This window comes from Scyliorhinus torazame, chromosome 1 (genome assembly GCF_047496885.1).
Source record: "Scyliorhinus torazame isolate Kashiwa2021f chromosome 1, sScyTor2.1, whole genome shotgun sequence".
Lineage (NCBI taxonomy): Eukaryota > Metazoa > Chordata > Chondrichthyes > Carcharhiniformes > Scyliorhinidae > Scyliorhinus > Scyliorhinus torazame.
This window is the reverse complement of record NC_092707.1, coordinates 293,190,481-293,213,976: the sequence shown is the minus strand read 5'-3', so window position 1 is coordinate 293,213,976 and position 23,496 is coordinate 293,190,481. Positions and strand designations below refer to the sequence as shown.

The 23,496-nt window shown below is 56.1% G+C and overlaps 1 protein-coding gene across 1 annotated transcript in view; it reads right to left on the bottom strand.

The window, feature by feature from the left end:
• The window catches only part of fndc1 (fibronectin type III domain containing 1), a 342,477-nt gene that overhangs the window by 3,600 nt on the left and 315,381 nt on the right, over positions 1-23,496 (bottom strand). Inside the window, exon 21 of the mRNA XM_072507569.1 lies at positions 4,910-5,032. Coding sequence (XP_072363670.1) covers positions 4,910-5,032 — 123 coding nt within the window. The remainder of the gene's footprint in view (positions 1-4,909; positions 5,033-23,496) is intronic.

The window sequence follows — 23,496 nt, the reverse complement described above, 5'->3', positions numbered from 1 at the left end:
GTAGCATGTACATTGTTCCGATAAGATATTAGAAATTTGTTTACCCTTCTTGATAATGTCCCCTGGTACTTCGATGCTTTAATGATGGCACAAAACATTGAGCCAATCCATTAGTAGCATGATGATATGGAGCTGACTTGATATGGTGAATACCGTTCCTTTTCAAGTTGTCCTCAAACTCCTTTGAAGTAAACGGCGTACCATTATCACTGACAATCTGCTCCGGTGTTCCAAATCTTGCATATGTTTCCTCTAGTTTTTCCAAGGTCTGTTCGGTCATCGTTGATTTCGTTATCGCAATTTCTGACCATTTTGAGTGTGCGTCCACAATCACTGAGAACACGTGCCTCACCAGGCGACCAGCATAATCAATGTGTATTCTCTGCTGAGTCAGCCATTCCCATGGATGTCATGGTGGAGTGTTCCTTAATTTTGCACAAGATTGGATTTGCCCAACTTTTTCTTCAATTTGATTATCTAACCCTGGCCACCAAAAGTAACTTCGTACTAACTCCTTCATTCTCACCGCACCAGGATGTACCTCATGCAGTTGGTCAAAGACTTGCAACGGCAATCATGATCAAACATCAGCATTTGCATGCTGCTTGGACATGTGATACTGGATATTCAAAATGAGTGCCAACAATATCAATGACCATTTTTGCAATCTACAGCTGCCAAAGAAGGTATACCTTTCTACGGCCCAAAGACTGTGGTCAAAGGGCAATGATCCATTAAGGAATAAAATGATGCCCATAAAGGTAATGATGGGACCTTCTTACACTGAAAATGATTTAAAAACAATAACTCTCAGGTTGTCACTCTGTAACTTCAGGGTAGCTTCTAATTTCCCCAAGTGTTCCAGCTCACTTGAATTGTGATGAGTATGTCATCTAAATAACACTGCACTCCATTCAACCCATTTAGAGTTTGATCCAAGGATCTTTGAAAAAGAGCAGGCGCAGATGCTATTCCAAAAGGCAGTCTTCTATAACAAAACAGACCTTTGTGTGTTATGATGGAGAGTAGTAGTGGCTGTGATTCGACAACTACATTTATCTGCAGATACGCCTTGATGATCAATTTTACTGAATTTCTGCCATCCAGAAACTCCAGCAAACAAGTCTTAAATCAGCAGCAGTGGATAATGATCTACGGATAAAACTGGGTTAATAGCAGTTTTTAAATCTCCACAAATTTTCACTGAGCCATCCTGTTTTAATACAGGAATGATTGGTGTTGCCCAATCACTTGTAGCAACAGGTTCAATGACTCCTGTCTTTACTAATCTTTCTAGTTCTTCTTCAACTTTAGGCTTGGCGGTATATGGTATGGTTTGAGCTTTGAGGCATTTGGGTGTGCTGTCTGGCTTGATTTTGAGATGTAGCTCAACTCCGGTCATAGTGAATCTTCAAACACCTTCTCCCACTTCTTCAGAAGTCGTTGCAAATTGCTCTTCGAATCCATTAATTAATTGACTGTTTTCAGTTAAGCCTAAACTTAGCCAACTATGCTCCGCCATATAGAGCAGGAAAGTTCCCACGGTTAATGTGAAGAAGCAACTTCCCTATCCGCCCATTTGCTTCTACTTTCACCATACTTTTAATGGTACAATCTCATTAGAGTACATCCTTAGGATCACATTTGACAGTTTTAATGGAAGATGCTTCAGCTTTTGATGATAAATTATCTCGGGCATAGTGCTACTGCTGCGCCCATATCCACTTCCACTTAAATTTCATGACCTTCAAGTTTTGGATATGTCCAAAAACATTAATGCCCTGCAGTAAAAAAACACCTACCATTAGTTCTTGCTGTAGCTCAGTTTCACTGTCTTTTGAGTGAACTTGAGCTTCATCCACTAATTTGTAGACACGACTAGATTGTTTACTTCTGTTGTTCTTCTTGTACCTTCTTGGTGTAGGAGATGTTTTATGAGCCCAATGGCCTTGGCATTTTGGCCCTTTTTGCCATAGTTCTTGCATGTATTTGAAGTCTTACAGCATCCCCGGACTGAGTGCGACCTGTGTGCAATACTGACATGATTGCACCTTTGCAGCCCTGTTCCTTGAGGTATCCATTTTGTGCATCTTCACTCCAGCCCCTATCTGTGAAACTTGTCTCGTAGCAAGCTCCCTGGATGTGGCAACATCCACAGCAGCTTTTAGAGTTTTAAATCATTCATTGTGAGCAACTTCCTCTGAATAGCTTCATTTTGTTCCCCACAAACCAACCTGGCTTGAAGAGTATCAGCAAGTATTGCACCAAATTCACAACATCTAGCTAATCTTCTTAAAGATGTTACAACTGTAAAATGCTTCCACCTTCTTTCTGACTACGGCAGTGGAATCAAACTTTCTTGCAATCAATAATGGTTTAGGAGAGAAATGGTCTCAAAGATTTTCATTAATTCACAGAGGGACTTGTCTCCTGGTTTTGCTGGTTCCATTACCTTCATCAAACCTATCCTTGGTGTCCGTTTCTTCCACCACTTTTGGATCCTGTCTCCTAGGGTCTATACTTCCTCCCTTCGGACTGGTTTGGGAAATATGGTACAAACAATCCAGTGTACAAGCAACCAGGCATTTTTGTTCCTTCTTGCCCGCGTATTTCGACTTATCTGCAGTGGCCTGTGCAGAGTCGGCAGACTTCAAAATCCCCATTCCCCGCAGGCTGTATAGCTTTGCCACATGCGTGTTCCTTCCAGCCCAGGCCACATTCATTTCTAGGCAAACAAGTCTTCCCAACTACCGGTCTTCTTACTCACAGTTTCTGCTTAAAACCTTTACATTTGGTGGCAGTACTTCGCTTAACATGTGTGTGTGCGTGCGCGTGCGAGTCCGGTCCTGAGACTCTTCTGTTGCTCCCGATGCAGTCTCACAATTAGTTGACAAATATCTTCTTTCCTTTTTATGCCTCAATCCTTGTCGCCAGTTTTCTCTCCTGTTATATATATGTTCCCGCAAAGAGAAAAAGGTATGGGGGAGCCCACACTCTGGATTCTTGCAAAACACCATGAGAGGTTTATTAAGGGTGTTGTTCATACAATCAAGACGGCGATCTATCCAAAGCCCGTACAAACACTCTGCTGATGTCACTACACATCATGTGATGCAAACCAGCAAGAATATATTCCCAGGTCCATAACAGGAACAATATATGGAGCTTTGTGTGGCAAAATGAACTGTTACAGCCCAAAAGCAAAAACAAGAGAAAACAACAGTAAGGCCGACTTATGCGAAGAAATTACGCAAACTAAATGGGGCAGAAATTACGGTCCAAAATTGTTGAACTCAATATTGAGTCCAGAAAGGTGTAAAATATTTAATTGTAGACGAGGCACTGTTTCTCAAGCTTATGTTGAACTTCATTGGGACAGCGCAGTAAGCAGAGGACACGCATGTCAGAGTGAGAGCAAGATGGAGATTTCAAATGTAGACCACTGGAAGCTCAGCTCAGGGTCATTCTTGTGGACTAAGTGGAGGTGTTCCCCAGAGCATTTACCCAAACTGTATGTTGTCTCCCCAGTGGAGAGCAGCCTATATTGTGAGTGGCAAAGACAGTGTATCAAATTGATAGAACTACATGTAATGCTCTGTTTCATCTGGAAGGAGTGGCCAGGGCCTTGGGCATGGAGGAGAAAAGAGGTAAAAGGGCATGTATTGCATCTCTAACTTGATCTCACGCTGACCTCTCGGTCTTCAGCCCCCTGCAGTTCTTCAATGAACAATACCTAACCTTTCAACTAGGTACCTTACAGCCTTCTGGACTCAACAATAAGTTCAAAAATTTCAAACCTTAATCTCTGCCCCCATTTTGTTTTCTTTTCTTTGCATATGTTGGTCTTGGTCCACTTTACCTCTTTGTTTTGCTTTAGGGCACCAGCCGTTTATCATTCTGCCTTTCACACCTCCTCTAAACCGTTGTTTCACTTTTAAAAAAATTACCACTTCCTATGACCAACTGTTTTGTCATTTAATCTCTTCTGTCTTTTACTCTATCACATTAACCTCTGTTCTTTTTCCAATCTCTCCCATTTCACTTGCATAAAAGCTAGGACATTTTTAACTGTTTCCTGCTCTGATGAAAGGTCATTGACTTGAACATATTCATTCTGTTTCTCCCTCCGCAGTTATTGCCTGACCTGCAGAGTATTTTCAGCACGTTGTTTTTACTTAAATGTCTTTAGAGTTCGAAAAACTTAACTGAGGTGTTGAGACCTGACTGAAATGAGTTTGGTTTGGTTCCACCCAGTTTCATCTTAAATTCGCCACCAAACTCATCATTGTTTACCATTACTTTGACTCTGCCATTGAAGCTTTTCCATTTTTGACTCTGGCCATCTAAAAACTTGGGCAACTTCAAAGGCAAAGATTGATGATGATCGCTAAATTTATATGTAAACCATTCCAGATCATCAACTAAACACCATGTTACCCAGCCCATCATCTTTCTGGGGTCAGACCAGATCTAATAATACTAATCTTTATTAATGTCCCACTGCGCTTATATTAACACTGCAATATCTACTGCCACTCTGCAGGGTTGGTCACCCAGCAGAGAGGACTCAGCTAGCAAAGATGAATGTCTATCATGCATGAAGAGCAGGGATGAAACATAAACATATAAATTCTATTCTAATGCAAATTATATCTAACAACCATTAAGTATTCTAAGAAACACAGCAATACAACGTTTAAACATCCTCATAAGTTGTAACAATTATTTATACTAATGTCACCCAGTGAGGGGTAACTAATAAAAACATTTAAAATAATGGGGCAAAATCACAGGTTAACTGTTGGAGACAAACGGACCCGAGAGTTAAACATTCTACCATTTCGGCCACCATCGCATCTGGATATCACTACACCCCAGATCATTGTAATTTAGAGCATTCTCCGATTACCTGGGATGATATTCAGGGATTCCGGGTATGTGTGCGTTCCTGTCCTTCCTTCCATGAAAGAATCAACAAACTGGCAATGATCCTCCCCTTTCCCCCATGCGTCACCAATGCTGTAAAATGTATCTGAAAATGATAAAGTACAGGTGAAGGCTTCATTCACTACTCATGCGGGAGAAACATGTTAAACTCAATTTAGTTGAACTGAAACAGTCAAACCAAGGCTAAAAATGTTCACAGCCCAGTAATTTTCAGAAATGCAGTTTCTGTATGTAGATGTTGGATTTGTTTATTGTCACGTGTATCGAGGTACAGTGAAAAGTATTGTTCTGTGTGCAGCTCAGAGAGATCATTCCGTACATGAAAAAAAAATACACAATAGGGCAAACATAAAATACACAATGTAAATACATAGACACGGGCATCGTGTGAAGCATATGGAGTGTAGTATTAATCAAATCAGTCCATAAGAGGGTCGTTTAGGAGTCTGGTAACAGCGGGGGAGAAGCGGTTTTTGAATCTGTTAGTGCGTGTTCTCAGACTTTTGTATCTCCTGCCCGATGGAAGATGTTGGAAGAACGAGTAAGCCGGGTGGGAGGGGTCATGATTATGCTGCCCACTTTCCCAAGTCTTATGACTGGAATGGGGGTTGAAAGCTTGCTACTCTTAATACAAGCTCAGCTCTTAATCCCATCTGTGCCATCATAGGAGGGGACAAAACTTGATGTTTCCATGCAAGAAATGAGGGAAGTAAAGTAATCCATCCTTTACAGCTTGTGTATTTTGGCTGGAGATGCTAACAGGCATGGAAGATCCTGAAAAAGTAATTTGAAGAGGATTCAAAATCCTCCACAGAAATCTGCATGGTGTAATTTTTCTGTGCACAATTGTGTGTGAACTAACAGAGGAACGGGTTAAAGCACTGGCTAACTCAGAATCCCCACCCATATTTACAATGTTATTTTAGTAACAGTTTCAGGCACGCTAAGACTTTTGATCCACCTAATTCATATTCCCCTCCTACATTTCCATGAACCCTGAATCGTATATGTTAACAAGAACCATTTAGTTCCTTCTTGAAACCCACCAAGATTTCAAGTTCCGCCATCTATGCCAGCAATCTGTTCCATTCTTTTTGTTGAAAAAAGCTTGCCCTACAATTCCTATTATCTTGTTATCCATAATTTAGAAATATGATCTCTTCAGCTTCAATTCTGTACACTGCAAAGTCCAAAGCTTTCATCGTTTTAAACATTTCTATATTTCTTTGCAAGTCTTCACTTATCAAGAAACAACTGGGGTAATTAGTTTTTCCTCACATGTCCGCTCCTTAAGTCCAAAAATCAATTGTGTCTTCTTCTTTTTAGGCAGTCCCTTAGGGTCGAGGATGACTTGCTTCCACACTAAAAATTAGTTCTTGGGTGACTGAGGAGTCCAATGCGTGACCGGCCATCTCTGTCACAGGTGGGGTAGATGGTGGTTGGAGAAGCAGGTGGGTGGAGTGCCCGGGTTGCCACTCGTTCCTTTCGCTGTCAACACTTGGCTTCAGCTTGCCCTCGCCGATGAAACTTGAGGTGTTCAACTCCTTCCCAGATGCTTTTCCTCCACTTTGGGCCGTCTTGGGCCTGTGATTCCCAGTGAGGATGTTGCACTTATTCAACAAGGCTTTAAAATGTTTCTCCTGCCCTCCTCGGGCTCACTTGCCGTGTCGATGCTCCAAGTAGATTGCTTGTTTCGGGAGTCTCGAATCAGGCCTCTGGATGATGTGGCCTGGCCAGCGGAGCTGGTCGAGCGTGGTCAATGCTTCGATGCTGGGGATGTTGACCTGAGTGGAAACACTGATGTTGTGTGCCTCTCCTGCTAATGGATTTCCAGGCTCTTGCAGAGGCAGCACTGGTGGTAATTCTCCAGCGTTCTGAGGTGCCTGCTGTACGTAGCCCCTGGGTGGAACCTTCTCAGGATTTGGCAGAATGCGATACCGGCAGGAAAAACAGTGTTTAGCCCTCTGGTGGGTTTGCCCGTCATATTTTCATTGAATCCCTGGAACCGCTACACTGCAGAAGGAAGCCATTTGGCCCATCAAGTCTGCACAAACCCTCTGAAAGACCACCCTACCTAGGCCTACACACCTGCCCTACCCCTGTAACCCCACATAACCTGTACATCTTTGGACACCAAGGGGCAATTTATCACAGTCAATCCACCTAACCCGCACATCTTTGGACTGTGGGAGAAAACACAGCACCCGGAGGAAACCCAGCAGACAGGGGGAGAACATGCAAACTCTACACAGTCACCCAAGGCCAGAATTGAATCCAGGTCCCTGGCGCTGAGAGGCCAGTCAGGGGGAATATAAATTCTCCTAGGCGGTCTCTGAATTCACCTGCCCAACCATCAATTAAGCATTTCAATCAGTGGGGCACTTCATATAAGTTCTTCATGGTCCAATGCAGAGGATGGCTGCAAAGAAGTCTGACCCCCCCCCCCAGATTCTCAGAGGGCTCCCTCACCAGAATTTTAGATGCCGCGGAGACTCGTTGTGATGCTGTGTACCCATGCACAGGGAGGAGACCAGCAAGCAAAGACACCAACCCAGCATGGGAGGTGGTGGCATCAGTGGTCAGCACCAACCCCCTGTAAAAGGTAACAGGCACCCAGTGCCGGAAAAGGACGAATGATCACTTCTGTTCTGCCAGGATGTCAATTTCAACTCTCACACATCCATATCCCTCACACTCACTGCCAGCTCAAGGGACACCACCACTCGCTCTCCCACACACATCTTCATCTCCCCTATGGCTCATCTCCTCTTCGCTCCCTGTGCTCACTCACCATCCACATATGCCAGGCATCCTTACTGTGAGATTGGGGAATCTAGAACCAGGGGACAAACTCTCAGGATACAGGGTAGACCATTTAATACTGAGATGAGGAAAAATGTCTTCACTCAAAGGGTAATGAACCTGTGGAATTCTCTACCACAGGTTGTGGAGGTCAAGTCAATGAATATAATCAAGGAAGAGATAGTTTTTTGAAAAGATTTTAATGGTATCAAAGGATATGGGGGGGAAAAGAGTGGTAATTTGGCATTGAAATCGAGGATCAGCCATGATCACATTGATTGGTGGAGTAGGTTTGAAGGGCCAAATGGCCAACTCCTGCTCCGTGGGCGGCACGGTAGCACAGTGGTTAGCACAGCTTCACATCTCCAGGGTCCCAGGTTCGATTCCGGCTTGGGTCACTGTCTGTGCAGAGTCTGCACGTTCTCCCCGTGTCTGCGTGGGTTTCCTCCGGGTGCTCCAGTTTCCTCCCACAGTCCAAAGATGTACAGGTTAGGTGGATTGGCCATGATAAATTACCCTGAGTGACCAAAAAGGTTGGGTTGGGTGGGGTTACTGGGTTAAGGGGATAGGGTGGGGGGGGGGGGGGGGGGGTGGGCCTATGTAGGGTGCTCTTTCCAAGGGCCAGTGCAGACTCGATGGGCCGAATGGCCTCCTTCTGCACTGTAAATTCTTTGATTCTAATGTCTTTGTTTCTCTCTGCCCTGACACACTCCTGCTTATACTCTCTCCATCTGACTACATGCAGAGTAGGTTTTCTCACAATAAGTGGGAGAGATCCCAGAAGAATGCCTGAGTTTAAAGTGCTCTTTAATTTTGAAGCGAGCCCTCCAGCGGGCTGGGGAGGAACTTGCATGAAGGTGAGTTGGACACCAATAAACCAGGTGAGGGGCCAGAACACCATCATCAGTCACACCAAACTAACGCAAATCATACGTCCACTATCCGAGGGCCCCTACCATGCACTAATGACATCTCCCTTCTCTTGCAGGCACATCAGGGGAACAACCCGAGGCCTCCAACAGCAAGGTCCAAGAGACCACCTCCAAGACCATCATGGACAACTTCTGGAAGTGGAGATAGACAAGGCATCACAGCTCTGACCCACACCCTCCACAAACGTAGAGACAGACATCTCGGGGACTTAATATCAGACACCTTGGGGTCACAATCTAGTGAGCGCCTCACTCCCTCTGATCCACAGCAGGTGGAGGCAGGGGCATCCCAGAATGCCGGTACTCGGAGGATTGCTAGAGGCATTAGGTCTCCTGTGCCTCAATCAGATTACAAGCCTCTGGACTTGGTTCTGTCTCAGTTGCTGGAGCTCCAAAGGCAGAGTGGGAAACCTCAGGAAGGGATGTCAGACAGGACGGAGGAGTTCTACTGCCTTCTGTCTGAGGGAATAGTGCCGACACTCCAAGGAAACCAGAACAACACAGCGAGGGTGACAGCCACAATAGAAACACTGTTGCAAGACATCTGCAGGACATCCAAGGAGCAGGACATGAACTCCAAGGAGCAGGACCCGCGCTCCAAGGAGCAGGACATGAACTCCAAGGAGCAGGACCCGCACTCCAAGGAGCAGGACCCGCACTCCAAGGAGCAGGACGCGTTCTCCAAGGAGCAGGACCCGCGCTCCAAGGAGCAGGGCCCGCGCTCCAAGGAGCAGGACCCTCGCTCCAAGGAGCAGGACCCGCGCTCCAAGGAGCAGGACCGGCACTCCAAGGAGCAGGACCGGCTCTCCAAGGAGCAGGACCCGCGCTCCAAGGAGCAGGACCCGCGCTCCAAGGAGCAGGACCCGCGCTCCAAGGAGCAGGACCCGCGCTCCAAGGAACAGGACCCGCGCTCCAAGGAGCAGGGCCCGCGCTCCAAGGAGCAGGACCCGCGCTCCAAGGAGCAGGACCCGCGCTCCAAGGAGCAGGACCCGCGCTCCAAGGAGCAGGACCCGTGCTCCAAGGAGCAGGACCCCTACTCCAAGGAGCAGGACATGAACTCCAAGGAGCAGGACATGAACTCCAAGGAGCAGGACCCGCGCTCCAAAGAGCAGGACGCGCGCTCCAAGGAGCAGGACCCGCGCTCCAAGGAGCAGGGCCCGCGCTCCAAGGAGCAGGGCCCGCGCTCCAAGGAGCAGGGCCCGCGCTCCAAGGAGCAGGGCCCGCGCTCCAAGGAGCAGGACCCGCGCTCCAAGGAGCAGGACCCGCGCTCCAAGGAGCAGGACCCGCGCTCCAAGGAGCAGGGCCCGCGCTCCAAGGAGCAGGACCCGCGCTCCAAGGAGCAGGACCCGCGCTCCAAGGAGCAGGACCCGCGCTCCAAGGAGCAGGACCCGTACTCCAAGGAGCAGGACATGAACTCCAAGGAGCAGGACATGAACTCCAAGGAGCAGGACATGAACTCCAAGGAGCAGGACCCGCGCTCCAAAGAGCAGGACGCGCGCTCCAAGGAGCAGGACCCGCGCTCCAAGGAGCAGGACCCACACTCCAAGGAGCAGGACCCACACTCCAAGGAGCAGGACGCGCATTACAAGGAACATGACGCGCACTCCAAGGAGCAGGACCCGCACTCCAAGGAGCAGGACCCGCACTCCAAGGAGCAGGGCCCGCACTCCAAGGAGCAGGTCCCGCGCTCCAAGGAGCAGGACCCGCGCTCCAAGGAGCAGGACCCACACTCCAAGGAGCAGGACCCGTACTCCAAGGAGCAGGACATGAACTCCAAGGAGCAGGACCCGTACTCCAAGGAGCAGGACATGAACTCCAAGGAGCAGGACCCGCACTCCAAGGAGCAGGTCCCGCGCTGCAAGGAGCAGGACCCGCGCTCCAAGGAGCAGGACCCGCACTCCAAGGAGCAGGACCCGTACTCCAAGGAGCAGGGCGGGCACTCCAAGGAGCAGGACCCGCACTCCAAGGAGCAGGACCCGCACTCCAAGGAGCAGGACCCGCACTCCAAGGAGCAGGACATAAACTCCAAGGAGCAGGACCCGCACTCCAAGGAGCAGGACCCGCACTCCAAGGAGCAGGACCCGCACTCCAAGGAGCAGGACCAGCACTCCAAGGAGCAGGCCCAGCACTCCAAGGAGCAGGACCCGCGCTCCAAGGAGCAGGACATGAACTCCAAGGAGCAGGACGCGCATTCCAAGGAGCAGGACCAGCACTCCAAGGAGCAGGACCAGCACTCCAAGGAGCAGGACATGAACTCCAAGGAGCAGGACATGAACTCCAAGGAGCAGGACATGTACTCCAAGGAGCAGGACCCGCACTCCATGGAGCAGGACCAGCACTCCAAGGAGCAGGACATGAACTCCAAGGAGCAGGACATGTACACCAAGGAGCAGGACCCGCACTCCAAAGAGCAGGACGCGCATTACAAGGAGTAGGACCCGCGCTCCAAGGAGCAGGACCCGCACTCCAAGGAGCAGGACCCGCACTCCAAGGAGCAGGACCCGCACTGCAAGGAGCAGGACCAGCACTCCAAGGAGCAGGCCCAGCACTCCAAGGAGCAGGACCCACTCTCCAAGGAGCAGGACCCGCACTCCAAAGAGCAGGACCCGCACTCCAAGGAGCAGGACCCGCACTCCAAGGAACAGGACCCGCACTCCAAGGAGCAGGACCCGCACTCCAAGGAGCAGGACGCGCACTCCAAGGAGCAGGACCAGCACTCCAAGGAGCAGGACATGAACTCCAAGGAGCAGGACATGTACTCCAAGGAGCAGGACCCGCACTCCAAAGAGCAGGACGCGCATTACAAGGAGTAGGACCCGCGCTCCAAGGAGCAGGACCCGCACTCCAAGGAGCAGGACCCGCACTCCAAGGAGCAGGACATGAACTCCAAGGAGCAGGACCCGCACTCCAAGGAGCAGGACCCGCACTCCAAGGAGCAGGACCCGCACTCCAAGGAGCAGGACCCGCACTCCAAGGAGCAGGACGCGCATTACAAGGAACAGGACGCGCACTCCAAGGAGCAGGACCCGCATTCCAAGGAGCAGGACCCGCACTCCAAGGAGCAGGACCCGCACTCCAAGGAGCAGGACCCGCACTCCAAGGAGCAGGACCCGCACTCCAAGGAGCAGGACCCGCACTCCAAGGAGCAGGACCCGCACTCCAAGGAGCAGGACCCGCACTCCAAGGAGCAGGACCCGCACTCCAAGGAGCAGGACCCGCACTCCAAGGAGCAGGACCCGCACTCCAAGGAGCAGGACCCGCACTCCAAGGAGCAGGACCCGCACTCCAAGGAGCAGGACCCGCACTCCAAGGAGCAGGACCCGCACTCCAAGGAGCAGGACGCGCACTTCAAGGAGCAGGACCTGCACTCCAAGGAGCAGGACCCGCACTCCAAGGAGCAGGACCCGCACACCAAGGAGCAGGACCAGCACTCCAAGGAGCAGGACCTGCACTCCAAGGAGCAGAACCAGCACTCCAAGGAGCAGGACATGAACTCCAAGGAGCAGGACATGAACTCCAAGGTGACAGCCACAATGGAAACACTGTTGCAAGACATCTGCAGGAAATCCAAGGAGCAGGACATGAACTCCAAGGAGCAGGACCCGCGCTCCAAGGAGCAGGACCCGCACTCCAAGGAGCAGGACATGAACTCCAAGGAGCAGGACCCGCACTCCAAGGAGCAGGACCCGCACTCCAAGGAGCAGGACGCGTTCTCCAAGGAGCAGGACCCACACTCCAAGGAGCAGGGCCCGCGCTCCAAGGAGCAGGACCCTCGCTCCAAGGAGCAGGACCCGCGCTCCAAGGAGCAGGACCGGCTCTCCAAGGATCAGGACCGGCTCTCCAAGGAGCAGGAGCCGCGCTCCAAGGAGCAGGAGCCGCACTCCAAGGAACAGGGCCCGCGCTCCAAGGAGCAGGGCCCGCGCTCCAAGGAGCAGGGCCCGCGCTCCAAGGAGCAGGGCCCGCGCTCCAAGGAGCAGGGCCCGCACTCCAAGGAGCAGGGCCCGCACTCCAAGGAGCAGGACCCGCGCTCCAAGGAGCAGGACCCGCGCTCCAAGGAGCAGGACCCGCGCTCCAAGGAGCAGGACCCGTGCTCCAAGGAGCAGGACCCATACTCCAAGGAGCAGGACATGAACTCCAAGGAGCAGGACATGAACTCCAAGGAGCAGGACATGAACTCCAAGAAGCAGGACATGAACTCCAAGGAGCAGGACCCGCGCTCCAAGGAGCAGGACCCGCGCTCCAAGGAGCAGGACCCGTGCTCCAAGGAGCAGGACCCATACTCCAAGGAGCAGGACATGAACTCCAAGGAGCAGGACATGAACTCCAAGGAGCAGGACATGAACTCCAAGGAGCAGGACATGAACTCCAAGGAGCAGGGCCCGCGCTCCAAGGAGCAGGACCCGCGCTCCAAGGAGCAGGACCCGCGCTCCAAGGAGCAGGACCCGCGCTCCAAGGAGCAGGACCCGTGCTCCAAGGAGCAGGACCCATACTCCAAGGAGCAGGACATGAACTCCAAGGAGCAGGACATGAACTCCAAGGAGCAGGACATGAACTCCAAGAAGCAGGACATGAACTCCAAGGAGCAGGACCCGCGCTCCAAGGAGCAGGACCCGCGCTCCAAGGAGCACGACCCGTGCTCCAAGGAGCAGGACCCATACTCCAAGGAGCAGGACATGAACTCCAAGGAGCAGGACATGAACTCCAAGGAGCAGGACATGAACTCCAAGGAGCAGGACCCGCGCTCCAAAGAGCAGGACGCGCGCTCCAAGGAGCAGGACCCGCGCTCCAAGGAGCAGGACCCACACTCCAAGGAGCAGGACGCGCACTCCAAGGAGCAGGACCCGCACTCCAAAGAGCAGGACGCGCATTACAAGGAACATGACGCGCACTCCAAGGAGCAGGACCCGCACTCCAAGGAGCAGGACCCGCACTCCAAGGAGCAGGACCCGCACTCCAAGGAGCAGGACCCGCACTCCAAGGAGCAGGACCCGCACTCCAAAGAGCAGGACGCGCATTACAAGGAGTAGGACCCGCGCTCCAAGGAGCAGGACCCGCACTCCAAGGAGCAGGACCCGTACTCCAAGGAGCAGGGCACGCACTCCAAGGAGCAGGACCCGCACTCCAAGGAGCAGGGCCCGCACTCCAAGGAGCAGGACCCGCATTACAAGGAGCAGGACCCGCGCTCCAAGGAGCAGGGCACGCGCTCCAAGGAGCTGGACCCGCGCTCCAAGGAGCAGGTCCCGCGCTCCAAGGAGCAGGACCCGTACTCCAAGAAGCAGGACCCGTACTCCAAGGAGCAGGACATGAACTCCAAGGAGCAGGACCCGTACTCCAAGGAGCAGGACATGAACTCCAAGGAGCAGGACCCGCACTCCAAGGAGCAGGTCCCGCGCTCCAAGGAGCAGGACCCGCGCTCCAAGGAGCGGGACCCGCACTCCAAGGAACAGGACCCGCACTCCAAGGAGCAGGGCGGGCACTCCAAGGAGCAGGACCCGCACTCCAAGGAGCAGGACCCGCACTCCAAGGAGCAGGACCCGCACTCCAAGGAGCAGGACATAAACTCCAAGGAGCAGGACCCGCACTCCAAGGAGCAGGACCCGCACTCCAAGGAGCAGGACCAGCACTCCAAGGAGCAGGCCCAGCACTCCAAGGAGCAGGACCCACTCTCCAAGGAGCAGGACCCGCGCTCCAAGGAGCAGGACATGAACTCCAAGGAGCAGGACGCGCACTCCAAGGAGCAGGACCAGGACTCCAAGGAGCAGGACCAGCACTCCAAGGAGCAGGACATGAACTCCAAGGAGCAGGACATGTACTCCAAGGAGCAGGACCCGCACTCCAAAGAGCAGGACGCGCATTACAAGGAGTAGGACCCGCGCTCCAAGGAGCAGGACACGCACTCCAAGGAGCAGGACCCGCACTCCAAGGAGCAGGACCCGCACTCCAAGGAGCAGGACCCGCGCTCCAAGGAGCAGGACCCGCGCTCCAAGGAGCAGGACCCGCGCTCCAAGGAGCAGGACCCGTGCTCCAAGGAGCAGGACCCGTACTCCAAGGAGCAGGACATGAACTCCAAGGAGCAGGACATGAACTCCAAGGAGCAGGACATGAACTCCAAGGAGCAGGACCCGCGCTCCAAGGAGCAGGACGCGCGCTCCAAGGAGCAGGACCCGCGCTCCAAGGAACAGGGCCCGCGCTCTAAGGAGCAGGGCCCGCGCTCCAAGGAGCAGGGCCCGCGCTCCAAGGAGCAGGGCCCGCGCTCCAAGGAGCAGGGCCCGCGCTCCAAGGAGCAGGACCCGCGCTCCAAGGAGCAGAACGCGCGCTCCAAGGAGCAGGGCCCGCACTCCAAGGAGCAGGACCCGCGCTCCAAGGAGCAGGACCCGTGCTCCAAGGAGCAGGACATGAACTCCAAGGAGCAGGACATGAACTCCAAGGAGCAGGACCCGCGCTCCAAAGAGCAGGACGCGCGCTCCAAGGAGCAGGACCCGCGCTCCAAGGAGCAGGACCCACACTCCAAGGAGCAGGACGCGCACTCCAAGGAGCAGGACCCGCACTCCAAAGAGCAGGACGCGCATTACAAGGAACATGACGCGCACTCCAAGGAGCAGGACCCGCACTCCAAGGAGCAGGACCCGCACTCCAAGGAGCAGGACCCGCGCTCCAAGGAGCAGGACCCGCACTCCAAGGAGCAGGACCCGTACTCCAAGGAGCAGGGCACGCACTCCAAGGAGCAGGACCCGCACTCCAAGGAGCAGGACCCGCACTCCAAGGAGCAGGACCCGCACTCCAAGGAGCAGGACCCGCACTCCAAGGAGCAGGACCCGCACTCCAAGGAGCAGGACGCGCACTCCAAGGAGCAGGACCCGCACTCCAAGGAGCAGGACCCGCACTCCAAGGAGCAGGACCCGCACTCCAAGGAGCAGGACCCGCACTCCAAGGAGCAGGACCCGCACTCCAAGGAGCAGGACCCGCACTCCAAGGAGCAGGACCCGCACTCCAAGGAGCAGGACCCGCACTCCAAGGAGCAGGACCCGCACTCCAAGGAGCAGGACCCGCACTCCAAGGAGCAGGACCCGCACTCCAAGGAGCAGGACCCGCACTCCAAGGAGCAGGACCCGCACTCCAAGGAGCAGGACGCGCACTTCAAGGAGCAGGACCCGCACTCCAAGGAGCAGGACCCGCACTCCAAGGAGCAGGACGCGCACTTCAAGGAGCAGGACCCGCACTCCAAGGAGCAGGACCCGCACTCCAAGGAGCAGGACCCGCACTCCAAGGAGCAGGACCCGCACTCCAAGGAGCAGGACCCGCACTCCAAGGAGCAGGACCCGCACACCAAGGAGCAGGACCAGCACTCCAAGGAGCAGGACCCGCACTCCAAGGAGCAGGAGCCGCACTCCAAGGAGCAGGACCCGCACTCCAAGGAGCAGGACCCGCACTCCAAGGAGCAGGACCCGCACTCCAAGGAGCAGGACATGAACTCCAAGGAGCAGGACCCGCACTCCAAGGAGCAGGACCCGCACTCCAAGGAGCAGGACCCGCACTCCAAGGAGCAGGACGCGTTCTCCAAGGAGCAGGACCCGCGCTCCAAGGAGCAGGGCCCGCGCTCCAAGGAGCAGGACCCTCGCTCCAAGGAGCAGGACCCGCGCTCCTAGGAGCAGGACCGGCACTCCAAGGAGCAGGACCGGCTCTCCAAGGAGCAGGACCCGCGCTCCAAGGAGCAGGAGCCACACTCCAAGGAACAGGGCCCGCGCTCCAAGGAGCAGGGCCCGCGCTCCAAGGAGCAGGGCCCGCGCTCCAAGGAGCAGGGTCCGCGCTCCAAGGAGCAGGACCCTCGCTCCAAGGAGCAGGACCCGCGCTCCAAGGAGCAGGACCCGCGCTCCAAGGAGCAGGACCCGCGCTCCAAGGAGCAGGACCCGTGCTCCAAGGAGCAGGACCCATGCTCCAAGGAGCAGGACATGAACTCCAAGGAGCAGGACATGAACTCCAAGGAGCAGGACATGAACTCCAAGGAGCAGGACATGAACTCCAAGAAGCAGGACATGAACTCCAAGGAGCAGGACCCGCGCTCCTAGGAGCAGGACCGGCACTCCAAGGAGCAGGACCGGCTCTCCAAGGAGCAGGACCCGCGCTCCAAGGAGCAGGAGCCACGCTCCAAGGAGCAGGGCCCGCGCTCCAAGGAGCAGGGCCCGCGCTCCAAGGAGCAGGGCCCGCGCTCCAAGGAGCAGGGCCCGCGCTCCAAGGAGCAGGGTCCGCGCTCCAAGGAGCAGGACCCTCGCTCCAAGGAGCAGGACCCGCGCTCCTAGGAGCAGGACCCGCGCTCCAGGGAGCAGGACCCGCGCTCCAAGGAGCAGGACCCGTGCTCCAAGGAGCAGGACCCATACTCCAAGGAGCAGGACATGAACTCCAAGGAGCAGGACATGAACTCCAAGGAGCAGGACATGAACTCCAAGAAGCAGGACATGAACTCCAAGGAGCAGGACCCGCGCTCCAAAGAGCAGGACGCGCGCTCCAAGGAGCAGGACCCGCACTCCAAGGAGCAGGACCCACACTCCAAAGAGCAGGACGCGCATTACAAGGAACATGACGCGCACTCCAAGGAGCAGGACCCGCACTCCAAGGAGCAGGGCCCGCACTCCAAGGAGCAGGACCCGCATTACAAGGAGCAGGACCCGCGCTCCAAGGAGCAGGGCACGTGCTCCAAGGAGCTTGACCCGCGCTCCAAGGAGCAGGACCCGCGCTCCAAGGAGCAGGACCCACACTCCAAGGAGCAGGACGCGCACTCCAAGGAGCAGGACCCGCACTCCAAAGAGCAGGACGCGCATTACAAGGAACATGACGCGCACTCCAAGGAGCAGGACCCGCACTCCAAGGAGCAGGACCCGCACTCCAAGGAGCAGGACCCGCACTCCAAGGAGCAGGACCCGCACTCCAAGGAGCAGGACCCGCACTCCAAGGAGCAGGACCCGCACTCCAAAGAGCAGGACGCGCATTACAAGGAGTAGGACCCGCGCTCCAAGGAGCAGGACCCGCACTCCAAGGAGCAGGACCCGTACTCCAAGGAGCAGGGCACGCACTCCAAGGAGCAGGACCCGCACTCCAAGGAGCAGGACCCGCACTCCAAGGAGCAGGACCCGCACTCCAAGGAGCAGGACCCGCACTCCAAGGAGCAGGACCCGCACTCCAAGGAGCAGGACCCGCACTCCAAGGAGCAGGACGCGCACTTCAAGGAGCAGGACCTGCACTCCAAGGAGCAGGACCCGCACTCCAAGGAGCAGGACCCGCACTCCAAGGAGCAGGACCCGCACTCCAAGGAGCAGGACCCGCACTCCAAGGAGCAGGACCCGCACTCCAAGGAGCAGGACCCGCACTCCAAGGAGCAGGACGCGCACGTCAAGGAGCAGGACCCGCACTCCAAGGAGCAGGACCCGCACTCCAAGGAGCAGGACGCGCACTTCAAGGAGCAGGACCCGCACTCCAAGGAGCAGGACCCGCACTCCAAGGAGCAGGACCCGCACTCCAAGGAGCAGGACCCGCACTCCAAGGAGCAGGACCCGCACTCCAAGGAGCAGGACCCGCACACCAAGGAGCAGGACCAGCACTCCAAGGAGCAGGACCTGCACTCCAAGGAGCAGGAGCCGCACTCCAAGGAGCAGGACCCGCACTCCAAGGAGCAGGACCAGCACTCCAAGGAGCAGGACCAGCACTCCAAGGAGCAGGACATGAACTCCAAGGAGCAGGACATGAACTCCAAGGTGACAGCCACAATGGAAACACTGTTGCAAGACATCTGCAGGACATCCAAGGAGCAGGACATGAACTCCAAGGAGCAGGACCCGCGCTCCAAGGAGCAGGACCCGCACTCGAAGGAGCAGGACATGAACTCCAAGGAGCAGGACCCGCACTCCAAGGAGCAGGACCCGCACTCCAAGGAGCAGGACGCGTTCTCCAAGGAGCAGGACCCGCACTCCAAGGAGCAGGGCCCGCGCTCCAAGGAGCAGGACCCTCGCTCCAAGGAGCAGGACCCGCGCTCCTAGGAGCAGGACCGGCACTCCAAGGAGCAGGACCGGCTCTCCAAGGAGCAGGACCCGCGCTCCAAGGAGCAGGAGCCACACTCCAAGGAACAGGGCCCGCGCTCCAAGGAGCAGGGCCCGCGCTCCAAGGAGCAGGGCCCGCGCTCCAAGGAGCAGGGCCCGCGCTCCAAGGAGCAGGGTCCGCGCTCCAAGGAGCAGGACCCTCGCTCCAAGGAGCAGGACCCGCGCTCCTAGGAGCAGGACCCGCGCTCCTAGGAGCAGGACCCGCGCTCCAAGGAGCAGGACCCGCGCTCCAAGGAGCAGGACCCGTGCTCCAAGGAGCAGGACCCATGCTCCAAGGAGCAGGACATGAACTCCAAGGAGCAGGACATGAACTCCAAGGAGCAGGACATGAACTCCAAGAAGCAGGACATGAACTCCAAGGAGCAGGACCCGCGCTCCAAAGAGCAGGACGCGCGCTCCAAGGAGCAGGACCCGCACTCCAAGGAGCAGGACCCGCACTCCAAGGAGCAGGACCCGCACTCCAAGGAGCAGGACCCGCACTCCAAGGAGCAGGACGCGCATTACAAGGAACATGACGCGCACTCCAAGGAGCAGGACCCGCACTCCAAGGAGCAGGGCCCGCACTCCAAGGAGCAGGACCCGCATTACAAGGAGCAGGACCCGCGCTCCAAGGAGCAGGGCACGTGCTCCAAGGAGCTTGACCCGCGCTCCAAGGAGCAGGTCCCGCGCTCCAAGGAGCAGGACCCGTACTCCAAGAAGCAGGACCCGTACTCCAAGGAGCAGGACATGAACTCCAAGGAGCAGGACCCGTACTCCAAGGAGCAGGACATGAACTCCAAGGAGCAGGACCCGCGCTCCAAGGAGCAGGTCCCGCGCTCCAAGGAGCAGGACCCGCGCTCCAAGGAGCAGGACCCGCACTCCAAGGAGCAGGACCCGCACTCCAAGGAGCAGGACCCGCACTCCAAGGAGCAGGACCCGCACTCCAAGGAGCAGGACCCGCACTCCAAGGAGCAGGACATAAACTCCAAGGAGTAGGACCCGCACTCCAAGGAGCAGGACCCGCACTCCAAGGAGCAGGACCAGCACTCCAAGGAGCAGGCCCAGCACTCCAAGGAGCAGGACCCACTCTCCAAGGCGCAGGACCCGCGCTCCAAGGAGCAGGACATGAACTCCAAGGAGCAGGACGCGCACTCCAAGGAGCAGGACCAGGACTCCAAGGAGCAGGACATGAACTCCAAGGAGCAGGACATGTACTCCAAGGAGCAGGACCCGCGCTCCAAGGAGCAGGACCCGCACTCCAAAGAGCAGGACCCGCACTCCAAGGAGCAGGACCCGCACTCCAAGGAACAGGACCCGCACTCCAAGGAGCAGGACCCGCACTCCAAGGAGCAGGACGCGCACTCCAAGGAGCAGGACCCGCACTCCAAGGAGCAGGACCCGCACTCCAAGGAGCAGCGCGCGCGCTCCAAGGAGCAGGACGCGCGCTTCAAGGAGCAGGACGCGCGCTCCAAGGAGCAGGACGCGCGCTCCAAGGAGCAGGACGCGCGATCCAAGGAGCAGGACCCGCGCTCCAAGGAGCAGGAGCCGCGCTCCAAGGAGCAGGACCCGCACTCCAAGGAGCAGGACATAAACTCCAAGGAGCAGGACCCGCACTCCAAAGAGCAGGACGCGCATTACAAGGGGCAGGACCCGCGCTCCAAGGAGCAGGACCCGCGCTCCAAGGAGCAGGACCCGCGCTCCAAGGAGCAGGACCCGCGCTCCAAGGAGCAGGACCCGCGCTCCAAGGAGCAGGACCCGCGCTCCAAGGAGCAGGACCCGCGCTCCAAGGAGCAGGACCCGCGCTCCAAGGAGCAGGACATAAACTCCAAGGAGCAGGACCCGCACTCCAAAGAGCAGGACGCGCATTACATGGGGCAGGACCCGCGCTCCAAGGAGCAGGACCCGCGCTCCAAGGAGCAGGACCCGCGCTCCAAGGAGCAGGACGCGCGCTCCAAGGAGCAGGACCCGCGCTCCAAGGAGCAGGACCCGCGCTCCAAGGAGCAGGAGCCGCGCTCCAAGGAGCAGGAGCCGCGCTCCAAGGAGCAGGATCCGCGCTCCAAGGAGCAGGATCCGCACTCCAAGGAGCAGGAGCCGCACTCCAAGGAGCAGGACCCGCACTCCAAGGAGCAGGAGCCGCACTCCAAGGAGCAGGAGCCGCACTCCAAGGAGCAGGAGCCGCACTCCAAGGAGCAGGAGCCGCACTCCAAGGAGCAGGAGCCGCACTCCAAGGAGCAGGAGCCGCACTCCAAGGAGCAGGAGCCGCACTCCAAGGAGCAGGAGCCGCTCTCCAAGGAGCAGGACCCGCACTCCAAGGAGCAGGACCCGCACTCCAAGGAGCAGGACCAGCACTCCAAGGAGCAGGACCAGCACTCCAAGGAGCAGGACATAAACTCCAAGGAGCAGGACCCGCGCTCCAAGGAGCAGGACCCGCGCTCCAAGGAGCAGGACCCGCGCTCCAAGGAGCAGGACCCGCGCTCCAAGGAGCAGGACCCGCGCTCCAAGGAGCAGGACCCGCGCTCCAAGGAGCAGGAGCCGCGCTCCAAGGAGCAGGAGCCGCGCTCCAAGCAGCAGGAGCCGCGCTCCAAGGAGCAGGAGCCGCGCTCCAAGGAGCAGGATTCGCACTCCAAGGAGCAGGATCCGCACTCCAAGGAGCAGGAGCCGCACTCCAAGGAGCAGGAGCCGCACTCCAAGGAGCAGGAGCCGCACTCCAAGGAGCAGGACCCGCACTCCAAGGAGCAGGAGCCGCACTCCAAGGAGCAGGAGCCGCACTCCAAGGAGCAGGAGCCGCACTCCAAGGAGCAGGAGCCGCACTCCAAGGAGCAGGAGCCGCACTCCAAGGAGCAGGAGCCGCACTCCAAGGAGCAGGAGCCGCACTCCAAGGAGCAGGAGCCGCACTCCAAGGAGCAGGAGCCGCACTCCAAGGAGCAGGAGCCGCACTCCAAGGAGCAGGACCCGCACTCCAAGGAGCAGGACCCGCACTCCAAGGAGCAGGACCAGCACTCCAAGGAGCAGGACCAGCACTCCAAGGAGCAGGACATAAACTCCAAGGAGCAGGACCCGCGCTCCAAGGAGCAGGACCCGCGCTCCAAGGAGCAGGACCCGCGCTCCAAGGAGCAGGACCCGCACTCCAAGGAGCAGGACCCGCACTCCAAGGAGCAGGACCCGCACTCCAAGGAGCAGGACCCGCACTCCAAGGAGCAGCGCGCGCACTCCAAGGAGCAGGACCCGCACTCCAAGGAGCAGGACGCGCACTCCAAGTGGCAGGACCCGCACTCCAAGGAGCAGGACGCGCACTCCAAGGAGCAGGACCCGCACTCCAAGGAGCAGGAGCCGCACTCCAAGGAGCAGGACCCGCACTCCAAGGAGCAGGACCCGCACTCCAAGGGGCAGGACCCGCTCTCCAAGGGGCAGGACCCGCACTCCAAGGGGCAGGACCCGCACTCCAAGGAGCATAAATTTGTGGGCATCATCAAATGCCAATGCCAGAGGACAGAAGGGATTCTCCACCTCGTACAACATGAGCACGGGTGTTAGGCACTTGCAGATCGCGTCCACCTCTGTAAATAAACTTTCACTTATAGCACCTTTATTATGGCTCCTTGATCTGTTGAGATGCCTTTCTGTAATGCTGCTCAGACAACTAGATTCCGGTTTCACAGCGGTTCAATCCAGAGCTTCCTCATCTGCTCTCTTGCTAGGTTACCAGCATGCTCTCACAGTGACTGAACACATCAGCCATGCCTGTTCATCATAGCGAGGGAGGATGTTTCCCACAATGTACAGGTCTACTGTCACTCATCCCAGTCACTGTAAATGTGTGTGCCCAGCTGCTTGTTCCAATAAAATATTTGTCTCAGCCTCTGGTGATATTGAATCTCAAGGTTACAAATCACCAAGGATGACCTTAGATCAGGAGAGGTGAAACTTTCCATGCCACATCACCCTGATATTACCCTGGTCGCTGAGAGTAAGCGAGCTGCCTTCAGCCAGACAGGAGTCAGGCATTCACAGTAGCTCTTTGAGGAAGAATGCATTGTCACCACTGCAAGTCATCATCATTCTCCTGCAATGTTGGGACAATGGGCATCCGCTCACTTCCCATGACATGAGCCATATCAGTGAGGGTGAGAATTGGCAGCAGTCAGACGGGAGAGCAGTATACATGGCGGGACTTCAGGATGATGAGGGGTTATCATTGGCCCCAATCATTACCATCCAGGAATTGGGTGACAATGAGCATGTCCCTAGCTTGTCTGCACCATCTGGCTATTGCTATTGCCCGAGGGCCAACCGCCTCTCCCTCATCCACCTCAACATCCTCTTCATCAGAGGAAATGTACCGCTCCATCTCCTCCTCAGGCAGCTCCCCACCTAGTTGAAGCGCTAGGCTGTGAAGGGCACAGCAGACATCCATGTTGTGTGACACCCGCGTGGGCTATATTGCAGACCTCCACCACAGACTGGTCCAGGCACCGGAACTGTATTTTCAGCATTCTGATAGTCTGCTCCACCAAAGTGCAAGTAGCAGCATGAGCCTCATTATATCTGGTCTCTGTTGCTCTCAGTGTGCTGGCCACCATATTGAGGATCTGTCCCTCTCAATGGACAAGACCCCACACACCATCCTTTCCAGACTCAGCTTGAGCGAATGGCCACAGCTGTGGCCTCCCTACTGCACCCTGAACTCCCATGTAAGCGCAGGCATCTGTCGCAAGCTTCACTCCAAGCTCTTCACACAACCCGGTCAA